General features: G+C 41.4%; 2 protein-coding genes across 5 annotated transcripts in view; one reads left to right on the forward strand and one right to left on the reverse strand.

The window, feature by feature from the left end:
* Positions 1-20: 20 nt before the first annotated feature.
* Positions 21-12,429, reverse strand: jazf1b (JAZF zinc finger 1b; the record flags this gene model as incomplete). Its single annotated transcript, XM_079343076.1, has 5 exons — positions 21-1,746; positions 2,293-2,462; positions 3,208-3,392; positions 4,046-4,118; positions 12,315-12,429. The coding sequence occupies 5 exons, from the start codon at positions 12,427-12,429 to the stop codon at positions 1,570-1,572; spliced, it is 720 nt and encodes a 239-aa protein (XP_079199202.1). The 3' UTR covers positions 21-1,569.
* The window catches only part of LOC306823505 (cyclic AMP-responsive element-binding protein 5-like), a gene marked incomplete at its 5' end in the record, with an annotated part of 16,050 nt that continues 9,926 nt past the window's right edge, over positions 12,419-18,542 (forward strand). Inside the window, one exon of one of the 4 annotated variants that reach the window (XM_079343077.1) lies at positions 12,419-12,529. In XM_079343077.1, the coding sequence (XP_079199203.1) occupies positions 12,419-12,529 (111 nt within the window). Of the gene's footprint in view, positions 12,576-16,756; positions 16,904-18,542 lie in introns of those variants that run through there. The other 3 variants (XM_079343079.1, XM_079343078.1, XM_079343080.1) reach the window with 3 other exon arrangements.

Here is an 18,542-nt window from a genome sequence, read left to right on the forward strand (position 1 = left end):
CAGTTAATAACACAAACGTCTTCAGGCACAAATCAGAGGATTTTTTTTATTCTCGATGTAACAAAAGTGGACATGAAGCAGCTTTTTAAAGAAATACAGTACATCAACAATACGTTCTCCAAACAACCTCTGTTTGCCTGTTCATACACATTATACTTTTTCTTCTTCAGAGACATATGAAAATATAATTTAATGCACTTAACACATAATACATTCACTTTACACTATATCAAACACTTTCCTCCACACTGGCAGTACAATACTGTCACAATTCTTAATTGGACCTTAGTTCCTGTACACAAACATCATGCAGTGAGGATGCTAGAAAATGGCTAGTTGTTGATAAATCTCTTGTCCTGTGGTCTTTATCATCTATGAGGTCTGTATTTATGGGATTTATTGATTTCACTACCCTCAACTGACATTACATTTTATGGCACAAAGTCAGAGCTGGGAGTGTTTCCTCAAAGACCATCACCAGGACTGCAAGTGGAGATGTGCTAAATAGAAGGCCAGACTTCCATCTGCTTGAGTTATAGTCATGACTTTGACATGTTTTAAAGGATTGTGGAATGATGAATTAGATTGTGATGTCTGTGTAATGGTTTTTTTTTGTTTGTTTTTTACAATGTGAATTTGTGTGGCAGTCAAAATGAAGCCAGACAAAATCCTGCACTGAACGGAATGGTTTACAAATGAAGGCATCGATTGTACAAACAGAAATCTCCCAATAAAGACAAAAAACACTAGAGACTCGGTGCACATCTGCCCTGGGAGCATTTGAAACGTCTGCTCTGAAGGCCTTTTGACTCATTTTGGTGGTAACTGCACAAACACCGAAAATGAGATATTGGCAAAAAAAAAAAAAAATGCTTATTTGTTGGCAACTTGTTACAAAAAGTGCATCGATCCCTCACCCCTCAAAAGAGAGGGGAAACTGCTTAAGCCCTCAGAAAAGTGACCGGGAACATAAGAAACAATGATGCACAGAGTACCCATTAGCCCACTAAAACATAATCAGAACACTTGGTCAGAGTAGTGGCGCTGAAATGCTTGAAAAAGGTCACCTGAGTTCATCCTTTGGCACTCACACACAGATGAAGGCAGTAACAGATGAATTAAAGAGGTCTGGACTTGTGATATGAAAGAAAAAGTCCAACAAATCAATTCTATAACATTCAATCTAACACGTAATGAAACATTTAGCTTTTTTTTTTCCCAGGTTGGATTTCTCGTGTCAGAACACACATATTTTTTTTCATTTGCTCCAAACACATATTATGATAACCGGAGCCGATCTAATGGTGCCCTCCTTTTTCCAAAAGAACAGTGGTGTCATATATAGATGTAAGCTTAAATGTGCAAAATACAAAACTGAGAACTACATAAAGATTCAACATTGTGAAATAAAAAACAAGAATGAATAATATCACAGCTATACCATGCAATCAAAAATAGTGTCATAACAAAGTGGGATTAGAGGAATGAGAACTAGCCATTGCTGGTGATAGTGGCTTTCAGATGTTGGGGACGTTTCCTGAAGGAGAATGCTGGTCGCTCACTCCGTCTCTACTGCTGCATCTTACGGATGACGTCGGTCGAGATGGGTGGGTGAAAGTTGATGGTGTGATGTCGGAGACCCTGAGACGTTTTGTAGCTCTTCCCACACCGGCACTTGAAGGGTTTGCGCACCCTTATCTGAGTTCGATGGCCGTTTTTGGCGTGATACTTGATCCCGTTCACATTCTGTAATGAAGCAGAGAAAAAGCATTGTCTTTTACTGCGTTTTCCACATCTGTGTCATTGGTATAATGTGGACCGTAAGAGAGGATATTTACGAGTGTGCTTGAGGGCACTATCTCGTACATTTCTATAAAAGACGTTACCGTTTGATATAAAGCTATCAGGGAGGAATAAAGTCTGTTCTTGTTACAAATCTGCCTCGTTCTGCCTCCGAACAGATGCCTAATGCTGCCTGCTGCCACAGACTAAGTCATCGCCCATAACCCTGTCATTCACGTCAGCAATGCAATTTTCTCAAGCTGCACATAATTTATCCCAACCACACACACACCAGATGTGAATGGAAAATCCCGTAAAACTCCACATCACTGGAGTGGACTGGATGTATGCATCTATGTTGACATGCTGTAACGCTCCACCATGGGCGGATTTTCCGTTGTCAACAGCAGGGGCTCCATTTTGATTTCACATTCTCATTTGTGTGAGAAAATCGAATGGCGCACTTTGAACGCTCGTCTTGTTTGTATGCAATGCACAGTGTTCTCCTGCCTTGTATCTCTTTTTACAGCCTGGTACGGGGCAGGCGAAAGGCTTCTCGTCTCCTCCGTTCATGCACATGGAGCTGAGGATCGACTCGGAGCTGATGGCGCTCTCCGTGGTCCACGACTCATCGCTGTCAGACTCGTCAAAGTCCACCTCCTCCTCGTCACACTCGCTACCTGTAGAAAGGGGGAAACACAAAAAGTAACTGACTCATGGCATCTCTTCCAACGTGCAATCATACACATTTTCCTTTCCTTCTCTTCTTGGTGACTAATCATCCTGCCTTTTGATGCTTCAGTCAGATAATTGTGCACCATTCTCAACATGCCCAGTGGTTCCCATAATCTTCATTTCATGTGTAACAGACGTTTTCGGAAAGGCTGCAATATGCCAGTTGTGGGAAAGAATTTATGCATTTAATGAGGTTTCGGGGTCAATGAGCTACAAATATTCAATCCCTTACTCTTAAGGATGTTTTTCCAGAAGAAGCGATACAAAAACCACAAGAGCTGCAAAAACAGGGCTAACTTTAAAGTGTGCAGACTCTGGAGAAGAGGGATGAGTACATGGGAAAAGATCCCAAAAGCCCTGCATTGTTATTCTGTTGCGTAATCTTCACTGCGGTAAACTGGACAAATCAGTCGTCCGATGAGAACACAGCATTGTTTCTGTGGCTTCAAAAGAGCTCTCCTGGTGTTGTGAAAAACATTGAAATCTTCAGCCAACTTGATGAATAGTGAGCCAATAATCAATCAATAAAGTGAGTCAGCGAACAAAATGATCATTTTAAGGGACAAAATATTTTCGACCAGCAAATACAGACTCTGTATGAATGAATCTTCAAGCATTTGGGAAGTTTGCATCGGTCCTTCAGTGGTGGATATCTAAGCAGGAGAGTGAGTGTAGAGGATGATGACATACCTGTGGGAGTGTTACTGCGGAAAGAAGAGGAAGGGGTGATGGGTGGGGTGACTGGAGGGGTGAGGTTTCCACTGGTGTGGCGGGGTGGAGTGGAAACACTGGTGCGGGACAGAGACAGAGACAACTTGGGCTGCGCCCTCTTCTTCAGGGTGTCGTGCTCTCGCCGTGCCGCCTCTGTCATGAACCTGGCATCGTGACATATCAGACTTTTTTTTTATCATTTCATATTTTACAAGAAAGCAGGCGATCTTGTTTAAATGATGACACGTTACTGCACAACTGACTTTTTTGTAAGCTCTGCCGTTGAAGGTTTGCTCCAGTTTAACACATGCTCGGAAAAAGAATATCATTGGCTCTGCTCTCAAGTTTATGATGGATAGTAAAGTCTTTGGCGAATGTGTAACATAAAATGAAATGTTAACATAGACATTGTAAAAGCAGAAGTGGAATTAGCAAATTAAGCTTTAACCACATCAAGATGTGTTTGTGCAGGGAGACAGCGGCAGGCCTTCTTGAACACTGGCTGGTTGCCACGAAAACCACGATTCAAGCACCATATCAAAGACGACAGGGATGAACCTCGAGCAATAAAACAAACCAATTACTAAATACAGAAGCGATTCATCCAAGCACACTACCAGAAGACATTTGAGATCCCTGGTTAAACCTCAAAGCAGAACACTCTCCAAAGGGCACAGCAGAAACTCTCGGAGGCGACTTGATGATCACATTTTACCCGGCCAAAGATGAATGACGTGAACGTTTCTGTTATTTTAGATTGACTTCTTCAGTTAAATTCAGCTGGTTTTACTCTCTATAAAAAGGTTCCATTTTGTACCTGTTGATGTAGCTGAGGGCAACATATGTCGGCTGCTGCAGCTCCTGCTTCTCCAGAAGACGGGGGTCTGTGTCTGAGCACAAGAGAGAGAGAGAGAGAGAGAGAGTATAGAATATAAATGTCAACATTGGCTAATTTTCAGGCTAAGCAAAAAATGCTAATCTTGTCATGTAATCGAATATTGCATGTGTGGTGGTCAACTTTCCCCAAAAATAAGAGTTTTTGCACTGGTTGGTTTAAACTAGATCACCACCCTCTCAGAATGTGCATCATAGCCAGCCGGAGATTATGAGTGTAGAGACAGATTCCAGTTGTTTCAATGAAGCCTGTGTCAAAGATGCATTTGAAAAAATCTGGGTCGATCTCGAAGGATGCTAGATCTTTGCACAACAAAGACACGGGTTGGGTATCTATACGCTGACTTTATTTGATCGGTGATGTAATTAAAATCTGTATTGTAATATAGATACTCAGGTAGACACAAAAACAGGTGATGTGCAAAACCAATTCAAGTTTCTGTATTTGAGTTAAAACGTCAATACTTTTACACAAGATTTCCAAAATATGATGAAGCACAAAATAATCGTCAGTAATCAATCTTTCCCTCCGCCTTCAAATCCGTTTATCTTTAGCTATCAGAGGCTACCTCGTATCTCCATGCAACACCAAAATATACACATGTGATCTCTTGATTAGAGCCGTTTATGAGTGAACATGTCTGAAAAAAGCCAACTCCTCAGTACATCAATGAAACGTTGGCTGTGTGTTTTGGATGTTGCTGGTAAGTTCACACGTGTTCACATTTGTCTTTCATCAGTGAGCACCTGATCAGTGGACGAACTTGGAAAGTCTCAGGAACGAATGTAAGGAGCCACAGAGCACATAAGGCACTTTGTAAACAGTTGTTTTTAAAGGTGCTATATAAATAAAGTTATTATTATTATAAGCAGGTTATCAGGTTATTCAACAAATAAAGGCTGAATGTGGGTAATGCTGCTGTGCACCACTGTCTAGAAAACTACAGCCTATTTAGCTAAGTATAGCTGGAGAAGCTAAGTAGCTCTAAAGCTGATGCTGCTCTCATGATGAGTACTAACAGTTGAACAGTGTGATTAGGACTTCTTTCCTATTAGTAACATTCAATAAGACACGTTCTGCTATACTTTTGACTTTTATTCAGGATATTTAGGGGAGAAAATAACATCTCCAGTCCCTCTCTCTTGAATTTCCACGGTACATTTTGGAAATCTGCACAGCAGACACCACATTGCTCATACATGACCACACTTGACACATACTGTGTTTCCACACGCTGTGCTCCAGACATCCAGCTTGCTGAGCGGTGCTAAATGTACAACAATAGCCAATCTCCACACCCTGAGGTGAAGAAGGCCTGACTTCAAACACTCTTGCTTCTGCCATCCATGTGGTAGAAGAGCGATGCCCCATAAAACAGTGTCGACCACTTCCCAGCTGAGCCTCACTGTCTGCCTCTGACAGAGCTGTGAAGGGCTGCTACCCCCATGTGGTTCAAACTAATGCCTGTTTCCATCCACAAGCTCATTTAGTACACAACACAAACACCTCAGGCTGTTTGTAACGTTCACTTTTAAAAATCTGCTTTCTATGGCACAATGACTACAGGCAGCTTTCAGAGGAACTGCTCGTTCAGCAAGTACGGTAAATAAAAAAACAGCCATGGTTGATCAAGTTTCACAAAGAAAATGATAGGAAACATATGGAAGTATTGTGTCATTAAAGTTTCTTCCTTAAAGGGGTAAGCAACACCTTTGTAAATAAAACCCTGAGTCATACTCATTTATAACCAACCTGAAGCAGAGTTTGAATGGCCTCCTGTTCGTTTGTAGGACAGAAACAAAACACCTTAAAACAGATTTCCATTTAGAAAACACAAGAAAGGGAAATGTTAAAAACGGTTTCCAGTTCATCTCAGATGAACTGTATGTCCTGACATGTCACATTCACCCATTAACACCACATGGCAGAGGCAGCCAAAAGCACGATTCAATTAGCACACGTTCACGTCGCTGGCTATGTTTAGGACTCAGCGTCTCGGTCAAGAACCCCTTTGCATTGTGGGTGCAGGATCGGGATGGAACACCTGACGTTCCAAATGAGAGACGACTGACTCCATAAGTAGGCCGCAGACGTGAGAAACATAAATAAATCTCAAACTGTCAGTGGTGTCAGACCAGCTGAAAATCAGACGAGGGTAATGGATGAGACAAAACCTGAGCAGCACTCGAGTGGGTTGGTGATGAAATGTTGTCATCATTTTATGACACTGGCAGGCAGGCTGTAAGAAAAGCTTAAAGCTCAGTGCCTGAGGCTCAGGAGGTTTCCCTCAGTCGTAAGCAAGTGTTTCATTAATGTTGGATTTATCCCCAACGTGACGGACAGCACATCTCTCTTCACTCTTCAGCCAAAGTTGTGAAAACACCAAGTAGGAAAGACGTGTTCATACAGTATAACAACTTTACTGCAGTGCCAGAAGCTGGAGGCAGTGCAGAGGCTATTCTGAGCTCTGTGTTTTGGTACGCATGTGTGAGCGTGAGTGCACACAAAATCCCTCCAGAGATCCCTAATGAGCCTGGAGAAGTGGCATGGCAGCCTGCTCTCAGAGCGCTCAAACAGCAGCGGATCAGTCCCTCCCCACACGCTGTAAATCACACACACTTCAGGTGGGGACCGGGGCGCAGGAGGCCTGCAGGGGCCAGACCCCCACAGACTCTGCTGTTCTTGGGGCCACCAGCAGTCACGGACCAGGATGAAGGCGCCTCATGTAGAGATGAGAACCCTTTAATGAAACTACACAGGTGGTCCACCATGGTGGCAGCCGTGAGAGGCCTTCTGGGAAACAAAATGTGCTTTTTATTCACCGTGGCTTGTTCCAGAACAAACAATCACTTCCTATACACGGCAGTGATTGTTTATGTACCAGATCAAACGTCAGGTGTTGGATAAATAAGATGTAGGCAAGCAGAACACATGAACTTTAAACACTCATGCATAATAGTTCTCTTAAATGTCATTCTCAATCGGAGCTTTACAAAGATGTACATTTGTTAAAACTGGAAATCAACAATATTCCAATGCAGGGTTTCTGTTTTCTAAAAATAACAGTTCAACAGGAACAAAGAAAACCTGCACTTAGCTACCAGCTCTCCCAGGAGAAAGTTCTTTTCTGTTAAAAAAAATAATTTTAGACAAATTTTTCTTCATATTAAAAAACAGAAAAAACTAACAGTAACAATGACTTGACCTATAATTATCCTTTAACCTTAACCTTTACTTCATATATATGGCGTGTATGGTGTCTCTGTGTGCAGGATGATTAAAGAGTGTGTAACCTGGGTGAGTCAGTGGCTGCTGTGTATGAGAGCAGAACGTATGATGCAATAACTTGTTCTCATTAGGGCCCAGGATGGCCCTTCAACAGGAAGCCAAGAGACGATCGCACAGCAAACCTTCCTAAGGCAACGGGGGAAGTGACGCCTGCTGCCCTCTCATAACTCCATCCACGACCCTCTGCCTCACACACACACACACACACGCACACACACACCAGACGAGCCAGTCCCATGTCTCATTTCCACCGTCGTCTGGCTCTCCATCCAGCCTCATGGCCAAATGCACTGTGGGGCAGAGCGAAGTGCTGAGCATTATGGTGACATGTTTATGGCGGCTGTGAGCAGCGGGGGACATTACCAGGAGTGGTGGCACAGGTAATTCATTATGATGTGACCTCTGAGGAGGAAATGAAACAGAGTCAAGCTCCATGTGGAAGCTGCCTTTGCGGGTTGCTGAAAAATCACGAGGAGGCAAAGTGATGTTTATATCTAACAGTGACAACAGCTTAAAGGTGTATACACATGCGCTTAGTCACGCACACGTCTACAAAAACACATCTGTATCGACACACATACAAGCCCACATTCATTGCTGCTCATTACACATCGGGATAAATGATTGCTATTTTCATCTGATGAGTCGGATGTTTTCACTCTTAATTAATCCATCGTTCAGTACACAACATGTCCAGAGCTTTGTCTGTCACAGGGCTCAAGGATAGCTTGTTTCAAATGATTCAAATCAAAGAGCTGGAAGTAGTGAAGCTTTGGTGTGTTGACTCAGACTCACAGAAAGTCTTTAAATAATAATCAAAACAGCACACTTTTAATAATTACACTTATTGTCTTCTAACCTGTATTTGTTTTAATGTTGGACAAGTCAATGAGGGACTCTTAATGTTTGGATTAAATCCACAGAATAAAAGGGAGGGTCAAAAACTGTGGGTTCAAATGAGCACTGACAAACAAACGTCATTGCCGTGGGTGAACCTTTACATTTGCATCATTTGACCTCAGAAAATATACAGTTGAACATTCTCCACAAGTCCTTAAAAGATATCAACGACATTCGCTTCTGATCCATATAGAACTACAACCCCCAGTAATGTGTACGGCCCTGAACGCGGGCTTTACTCCGTCTCCCGTGGGGAACCTTTAATCGAGTAGAGGAGCCCCTCATGCAGCAGCCACCACACAAGAACAGGAGCAGCGGTGTTGGGGGATGGGGAAATGTAATTAGGCCCACCAGGTGCACAGATCAGGGAACTAGTTACTGCTTCCCTAATTTATTACTTCCATGCAGATTGTGAGGGGCTGCCCACCAAAATCTACTAAACGAGCCTTTCGTGAGATTTGGCAACAAGCAGACGTATTGTTACCGAGCGTGGACACTTCGGGCCTCGGCAGCATGTATAAACACACACTCACAGGTCTGAATAACATGGTCGCTGTTTGCCTCTGGTCCACAGCAGCTGCCTGGTCGCTCAGTGACAAAGTAAACGTTTCAGTGGCTGAGTGCGAGTGGTTAGTCAAGCCGCACAAGAAGAGCTTTCAAGCTGCGGGTGAACTCTACTGTCTTACAACGTGATGATGTTTCGGGGGCTCGTCAAAGTCTACATTATTACTGTTTAGCTTCAGTTGTTCACAGAGGACTAAGTGGACAACCCAATACTCGTTTTATTTATCTAAATGGCCAACAGGGAACCCCGGGCACAGCCGAAACATGATCAGGAACAAACCATGAGAGATTAATCAAAACTCTGTGGCACACTGCGAAAAAAACGTGACTATATTTTGCACATTAAGGTTTTCATTTGAGTCTATGACCTTTTTATTGTGACGATTGATCACATGACCATTCGTATTCAATGCACCTGTGTGTATGGCCTGTCATTGTGCACAGCAAACCCGAGGAAGCTACAGGCAAAACACGTTGATCCCTCACAGCAGACCGACTGGCTCTTTGGAATTATCTGACACAAACCTTCAGATCGGCAGAATCTTTGGACATTTTCAAGAAGCACCTAAAAACTCACCTGTGCAGACTTCATGCACTCTAACACCCTTCCTTACACCTACTTTTTTTTGCATGTGTTTTTTTGTGTATGTTTCTCTGTTTTTGCGTTGCAGTACTTTTTTCATTTTTGATACTGGGGTGATTTATTCAAGTATAAGGAGTATCCCTTGATTTGTTTTGTTGTTTCTCAATAACTTATAAATTATCCTTTGAAATATTTCACATCACTGACGCCGGGTCCTTTGACCTGGTTATTTTAGGACACAGTTCACTGTGTTGTTAACTGAGCTGAAGAAGTTAGATTTGAGTTTATAATACGCTGTATAACAAGCTTAAACTGCGCAAACCAAGACCCTCAAAAACACTGCCCGGCAGAGCAGTGCCCCCTCTTGTCCAAAAACCTGACCTGCAGGCTGTAAAGAGGAAAAGGGGACAAGAATGTGTGCTTGTTTTCCAGGCGCCTAATTATGAAGGAGAATGTGCTTTAAGCAGCAGGCCACCAGATGAGGAGGAAGACAGGCCAAATCAAGCACTCTGTCTGTAATTATGCTTCACAGGCACTTGGCACAACGCGCAAGATTTCGCACTTCTCAGAGTGGGCACAGGCCAGCGGACAGAGGAGGGGGGTAGCAAAGTTTTTCCACTCTGGCCCAACTAATTGCCTCATTATTCCCCAATAAGTCATTCAGAGGCATTTTTTCTAAAATCTAACACCTTGGACACATGCACAGCTCACAATCGGAGGGCAGAGAATATTAAAGCCAGTCAAGCAACAAACAAGAACAACAGAGACAGCTGGGCCTTGTCAGCTTCAATAATAAGAGTCTGTAATATTAAATTAGGAAACAGATGGAGGAACTAACAGAGCGTCACACTGACAGCAGGGAGGTTTATTTCCTGGATGATGTTGAAACATATAAAAGAACTTTAGCATTTTATGCCTTTACTTTAACTTCTTGATTTGTGCACTGTGTTGCTTTTTTGTGATTCACTTGCTGCTTTGAACACGGAAAATGACACAGATTTAGCACTCTTATCAAGTGACTCTTGTAAAAAGTTACAACAGATATGATCTTATGCCATTCAAAATACAGCACAATAGGCATGTAGAGAGATGCATATGGCCTAGTGGTTAGGTCACGTCCCATGTACAGAAGGTAGTCTTCCAAGCAGACGGCCTGCATTCAAATCTGACCTGTGACTCCTTTTCCACATGTCATTCCCCACGCTCTCTCCTAGATGTCCTACTCTGGCCAAACACATAAGAGAATAAAAGCCCAAAATAAATCGAAAAACAAAGGCTTGAGGATTCAATCTTTTTAAAGCTTAGACCATCGTATGCTCTCCTATCAAAACATGGACGATCAATAAATAATGAAATATGATGTTCCTGTACTGATTTACTCTGAGAGGTTATTGTTGCATTTGCCAATAGTAATGAAAACATAACCACCTTGAATTTTAATCACTTAACTTTATATTATCATGTACTCAACCACATGGGTTTCTTTTTCCATCTCACTAAAGTACATAGAGAATGACTTCTCAACTACACACACAGTGACTTTGACCTGGCCCACCGTAATTGCCCAAAGTAATTTTCCTTTCCTCAAAACAGGCAGATTATGTCGAGATCAATTAATGTGTTTATCCTTTACAATATGTATATGTATATATAATATGTACACACACATATATATATGTACACACACACATATATATATGTACACACACACACACACACACACACACACACACATATATATATATACACACACACACATACATATTGATGCTGCACTCAATTAAAAACCATTTGGTAGTAGTCAACAAACTACAGTCAAACAGTATTCTTCACTCAAGTTCTTATTTTTTCTAAGTAATGAAGTAAATCACTGGTTTGTTTGTGACCTGAACCAAAAGGTAGCTGGTGTTATTGTGTTACTTCTCATGATCTAGAGGTGGCGCTGTTGGTTGGAGTAGGACTTGATGAGCAGTCAGGAGGAGAGAAATTCACATTTTATATGGCAAAATAAGAAAGGAAGCCTTTTTAACTGAATCCAAGTTCGACGACAAAACAACAACACTTAAATATAATAACAGTTATTCACCAAATGTTCTTCAATTTTAATAAAATATACTATTGGTCCACTAATATACCCTTTATGAATAACTTTCTATAAAGAGTAAAGCATATTTAAATTCATTTGTATGGATAGATTTGTTTGTCAAACGTTATCTTAATGCAAAGTTTGAACTGGCAGTAAATTGCTAATTACATTGTCTTTGAAGCAGGATTCATGTTGAAGATACATACTGTGTTAAACCCATAGACTGTTAAACCGGGTAGCCTATATCATTTTAGAAATATTGATACTTTTAAAAAGTTATAGCCTACAACGCGTGACATAAGACAGTTGGATAGGGGAGAGTGAATTTCTTTTATAAAAATAACTGTCCTAACTTTTTGCCGGTCGGATTAAAACTGGCTGTTATTTAATCAGAGCACGTTCATTGGCTCCTGCAGATTACAACTTCTCTCACGAGCATCCCTGGCGGCTCTGCGCGCGGCCTCACGCTACAAACATTGATGTACGAACGACTTGACGGAGCGTTAAAAAAAAGTCTTCCTGTCTTAGTAACAGTGCGGCTCATTTAGTGTTGCAGCTGTCTTGTGTTTTGAAAGGCATCTTTAAATAACACCAAGTGGTGGAGATGTATTGTATTTTTAACATGGAAACATCAACAGCCACCACACCTAGCAACAGGGTTGTCAAGACGCAGGAAGTAACTTGCTAGCTCGCTAATGTAGCCGCTCCTGCTAGCTGCAAACCTCGGCCATTGCTAGCTGCGGCGGCGCTCGTGACTTCTCGGCTCTTACCGATGTGGTTATCCTCGATGTGCACGATGAGCTCGGCCAGAGAGTCGAAGTGAAGTCCGCAACCCCCGAATCTACAAGCGTTGGAGAAGAAAGACGCCGCGGATATGCCTGTCATGGTCGCTGCTGCATTGGAAATGAGAGCTGGCGAGCAGCGGGTAGCAGCAGGCGGACAGCGGTGGGAACAGCTGGAGCGGCAGGGCGGTGCGGTGATGGAGGTGCGTCAAGCGTCGAACCAGCGGTGCGCAACAGGAGAGACAGGAAGTAAGGCGGGTTTGCTTTCAGTGCAAAAGCATGTACTGTTATTAAAGTAATAAATACATATTAGCGTTTAATAAACTCAAAAAAAGTGCATCTAATGATGATGTGTTACGCTACCGGTCACCAAATTGTTTTCATGAAATGTCTTCACTGTTCCCATACAAGGCTGTTACCAGCAAATACTTCCTCTACTAAAAAAAACCGCCTGATTCCTTCAAAAATAATATAGGCTTATTTATACAGATACAGAAAGATAACATGTTGCTAGCCTAACTTTATATTAAAACTATTTTTAAAAAAAGACTTAATTAGATGGTTCAACTTATGCACATCGAAAACTAAAAATATAGTTTAGGTTTGATTCATAAATTTGAACAGGAAGTGGTCTTTATAATTCAGTCTAACTTGATGCATTGGTTTGTAGCGTGTTATGTTTTATATTTTTATTTTATTTAACCTTTATTTATATGGGTCTAAAGTGGGACTATACTTATATGTTGTCATACTTACGACCTTAAATGGCTTTTTGTCGCATCATTTCTCCTTTAATATGTGTCATATTGTTTTCTGATCTGTTGATGTCTTTGTTTAAGAGACGTTGTGTTCATTTGACGTCTTCTAATACTTGTGTGCACTATATGCACAAACAGTATCATACACTTTTGAGGTACTATTTAGCTATTTGTCCGTGCAGTGATTGCAAAAGTTTGTTTTCTAGTTTCACTGTACAACACAATGGATCAACAAGTAGCTGAAATATTATGTCCACCATGTGGCAGTGTTGGTCAGCAGAAAAAAACAAGTGAGGCTTTCTATTTCTAAGCTTTCATTGAAGGTAATTTACCCTTCACTGTACCATGATTATTGCTTCATGGTGCTAATATAAAGAGCAGTAACAAGTATATTGTGAAAACATGATGCCATAATAAGTACTAGAAGAGGACAGTGTCTTACTTATCTTGTTTTTTTTCTGCTTTACAGGAGTTATTCTCAGCCATTCAGGTTTTCTGAATTGAGATTTGCTATAAATGATAATTCATGGCAAAGCGGAAGGGTTTGACATACTGACTAAAGACAAATGGCCCCTCTCCTAATGCTTTGGTATTGTATGGATGAAAGTCAACAACAAGTATGACTTTGCAAGTTTTACTGAAAGTACTTGATGGTGACAAATATGAAACATGTGTCTTGATATTTACAAGTTGGTTTTTTTTGTGTGTGCTTTGAGAAGATAAAGAAAATGAGCTTGACAATTTGCAAATGGGTGTCTCCACAATGTATGAGAAGGAACGTCGACTGTAGAAAGTATACATCGTGTGATGGAAATGAATCTGGTAAAGATGCACTGCCAGATGTAAGAACGTAAAATACAGTAACTTCTCTCCCTCCCGTGTTCTGACATTAATTGACTGGGCAGTACCATTGAGTTTGTGCCTAGTGATGGTGTAATGGGTCATCATCGTTCCCATGTCCATTTTCAGACCAGGCTCCACAGTCATGGTTAAACATTTTTCCAGTTGTTCTTGACAACCATGAGGCATTGCTTTGCGAGCATTATGTCACACATAGTCTTGTGTTTGAGAGAGCCGATGACTTTATTTTTAATACTTGCATTGCCAATCCTTAGCTATTTATTTGTGCTTGTGCTTGATGAGAATTCAGTAACTCAAGTCATCGCTCCTCTCTCTTACAGCACATTAGAGCATGAGTGTCTGTAAGATGAACTAACTTAGATTGTTCTGATCACCAAAGTAAACTTAGACCAGGAAAGTCACATTGGTGATTTAACCTGACAGCCCTCTGTTGGAGCTCGAGCTGGACCACCGATTTGAAGTGAAGAGAAAAACACACACCTTCAGACTTCCTCACACCCAGAAAAGACTTAGATTGTAATTTCAGACGTATCATGTTGAAGTAAAACACGGAAACTGAAAAACGTCCCAAAACAGGTCTTTCTTTTTTTTTTTCTCAAGTCTAATCATTGCATTTATGAATTGGTATTTTGTCTTACATTATCTAAATGCCAGAGTGAATTATATTAAACATATTTTTATATATCACTAAAAGCTGATGACACTTCTTTTAAGCCTATAACAATTATGAATGCTTGTAGAGATGACATGAATAATCCAGTTTGAGAACATTCAAAATGAAGAATCATTGTCAACATTGTCAACAACATTATGCTTTGGTAGAATCGCTAACATTTCCTGAGGTCATCCATCTTCACATAGCAGCCTACTCTTCAAAAGTTCCGAACCTCAAATAAAGCAGCAGAAAAAGACAACAACTCTAAGTGAGCCTTAGTTAGTCATAGTCTTCGTCTTAAAGCTTTCACAGCCTTTTGGATGTTCTCAGAGCTGAACAGCACAAAGCTTTCATCTCGTTGGTTTATAGTTTGCAAACAATTTTAATGCACCTACAGTATCATTTTTACAAATACAGACAAATGCAAACAATAATGTTATCAATTTGATTAGAATTTTAAAGGAATCACACCACCAAACACTCCATCAGTGTACGGTATGTACACTTTATTTTATTAATAATTAAAAAGGCAAACTGGAGATGCTAGCCTATGTTTTACTCTTTGTTGAAGTTAAATCTATCTGAAGGTGTAGTGTATTTTTGTAAATTGAAAGCCTGTCTGACATGTTGCTGTGATTTAGCCTCCTTCACCTTTTGCACCTGCTGCAGCAAAGCGTCCTCACCGGGGGTAATCTTCCCAAGGTGATCTTTCGCACATAAGCCCTGAACAAAGGCATAATAATAAAAGGTTTAGTATAATATAGATCAAATCTGCTTTAGTGTGGGTCACTGACCCAAAACTGTATCGGCTCTTTCCAACCTTAATAGTCTGCTCCTCTGGGAGCATAATGTTTGGATTGGTTGGAAAATATATTGGCAATAAAGAGACAAAGGGATGTCATAAACGTTGATTAAAGCTTTGGTTAAAAGACAGAGGCGGAGGAGCTCTGAATTATGGGGGCTTTTCAGACTGCCTTATTGTTTCAGTGACAGAGCTCTTAGTGCCTCTAGTGAAGTGGTCGCAGGCGAGTGGTAAACATTTCTCAATGTGCAAGGAGTCATTAATCCCTGGAGCCCAGGAGGACTTAACTATCAGTGTCTGTGGTCCAAGAAATCACAGCCAGTTGGCACCAGCGGGTCACACAGAGCTCCAACAGAAATGCTTTGTACTCTAAAAATCTTTCAATCTCGTCGAATGTGCTGAAGCCAAGCCAGAAGAGACAGTGCGGAACAAGTGTGCGTGTTACATGTTCAAATCTGTGGCAGGTGAAGATGTTGAGAATGCAGGCGTTTTGAAGGAGCCAGTAGCAAAAGGAAATGCTGTTCTGTGCGTAAAGTTATGCATATATCTTTAATTTGAAAACTCTCAAAAAGGCTGCGGAGAGAGTAAGAGGCCTGTTAGTTGTGGCATTACTGGTTTGTGCAAATGTAACTTAACTGATAACATGATAAGCGTTTACTGTGTTCTCTAACGCAGGAGGTATTGTCTGAAGATGGAGCCTGTGTTCAGAACCTCTTCATTTCAACCTTGTGCTTCAATTTTATAAAGTTCTAAATTAATTCTGTTTAGAGTCAGCTTGGTAAAGGAGAAATTGTGTTATAGTGGCTCCCCGAAAAAAAGAAGAAAAAAAACAGGTCAATGAGTCCATTACTGTCACTGCATAACAGTCCATCAACTGCGGACACATGTGGAGGGCCATTATAACTTTGTATTACAGAAAAATCCCTCAAGTCATGAACATGTGAGAGCTATCTGGAACTACTTGTTGTTTGTTAACTGTATCTCACAGTCCCATTTGTATTGAACTGATTATCCAACATGTCACACACGCTGGGCTGATTCCAGTTAGCTGCTACACGTTTAAGAGTCTGCACGTTTCACTCTTATGGAGGAGGCTACAGAGCCTTTAGAGAAGGGAGAAAGAATGACCACCTATGCTTTATCCTGCTTTGACTATTTAACATGCAGACAGTTATCTGCCACATCAGGTGTAAGCTGCGGTACATTTCACGTATTTGCATGCCCGATTTGTCATTAAATGCAACTCAGCTTTGGACCACACCCACTCCAGATCCAGCAGTGGTCCTGGTCCTGGTCCATGCCTCTCTGGGCGTGGAATTTGCAAACTCCGCCCTGCACGCGCCGCCTCCAAGCGGACCGCAATGATTTAGAAGTTCAGGAATCCCACGTGACGTCACCCAGGGGTGACGTTATGCTTCTCTAAATAGATCGTATTGTAATCTTTTCTCAGTCCAACGTGGTTTCTTCTGAGAGACTGCTTCATATTTTCTACACTTGTTTGGTAAGTCGAAAAGCCTCTACCAGCATGCAGAGGACCATGCACGCGCCTCTGCAGGTTTGTGTGTATTTGTTTCTCAGAGATACTTGTGACTTTTTCTCCTGCTGTTTCTTTTTTTCATGCAACAGCTTGTTTTGTTGCTCGCTTCAGCGGTCCTTGTCAAAATGTCTTTTTTTTCTTTATTTTTTAAAAAGTCTATTCTTCGTGCAGCTACAACAGACAAAGTGTCATGTTAGGCTTGTTGAAGTGAGTGCATTGTCATCTCACTTGTCCGGACTATCTGTTGACTGTTGTTGAAGTTGAACGCGGAGTCAAGTGCTGCTGCTGCTGCTCGGTCTGTCTGTCTGTCTGTCTGTCTGTCAGTCAGCAGTGGAGACAATTCTGCAGGAATTCATAATTCCAGTCGACTGAAAACTACAAAATGCGTTTATGCAATGGATGATTTGAATTGCACTTCACACTACATGGTCACGTCCTTCAGCTTTTCTCTTAGTTCCTTATAGTGCCTGAGCTGGATGAGATCCGCATCTTTGTCACGCCTGTCCCATCTCGGGATACGCAGAGCCGGCGCCGGTCCCGCACTCTGCGTGCTGCGGTTCACCGATGACTGGGAAATGATACAGCTCGGTCTCTTCTTCGCTGTCAATCCGGTCAAAGAGAGAGGAAGAAAAAAAAAAAGAATTATGCTGCTATTTACTGAGAAACGTACGTTGTATTTCTCTTGAACAGCAAAGTGACTAACATGACGTCATTCTGCAGGCCAGTCGATATGTGATGAAGAGATATTTTACTCTCAGTAAGGTTGTGCTGACGAGGCGCGCGCTCATGCTGCTCGAGACTGCACGGCTTTGACAAAACAAGAAAGATGTTTGAATCAGTTGATTAGTCGCCGCTGTCATTATGTTTATGTGACAACACTATCAATAACAACACTCCTGTAATGAGCGCTGCTTCAGATCAACGGGGAGGCTTTTATTGTGTCCCTTAAATTGTCTCTGTTAATAACGTGATTTTTTTACGTGTTGATTTAATTGAAGTGGCGTGATCATTTCAAACACGCTCAGATTAGTTTGAGGACTGCTTTGAGAGCGAACTCGATTTACATGTGATGTAGTAAAAGCTGAGAAAGGAATACTTTATTCCTGTTTGTGACAAGTATCCTCAGTAAGTGTCAGTCATTTGATCATCTTTTAAAACTGACACAACTTCTTAAAAAATAACTTGTTTAATGTCTTTCATCAAAACCCCCCCTTTTTTTTTTTGTTCAACAAGAACTCTAGTATGCACATCCAAATCTGAATAAACACAAAACAGCCAAGTCACAAACTTCATATTCTCTGAATAACTGGAATGACTTGTTTTATTTACACGTCCGATTCTTCCCATATTTTTTTTACACACATTTCAGCTCGATGACAGTTGATTCTCATCTCAGCAGTGAAATGTGACCTCTGTTTGTTGATGGCGGTTGCACGGTATGCATGTGTTCAAGGTGAAACATTCCTCTCACCATGATATTACCGATGTAGAAAGGGGTTCAAGTGACAGAAATCATAACAACAGCCACACAGCCCCGATCCACAGCGCAGCTGAGAGCATTCACACTGTACCGCACATGATGTTGTTTTTAAAGTTGAATTTT

This window comes from Symphodus melops, assembly GCF_947650265.1.
Source record: "Symphodus melops genome assembly, chromosome: 5".
In the NCBI taxonomy this organism is placed as follows: domain Eukaryota; kingdom Metazoa; phylum Chordata; class Actinopteri; order Labriformes; family Labridae; genus Symphodus; species Symphodus melops.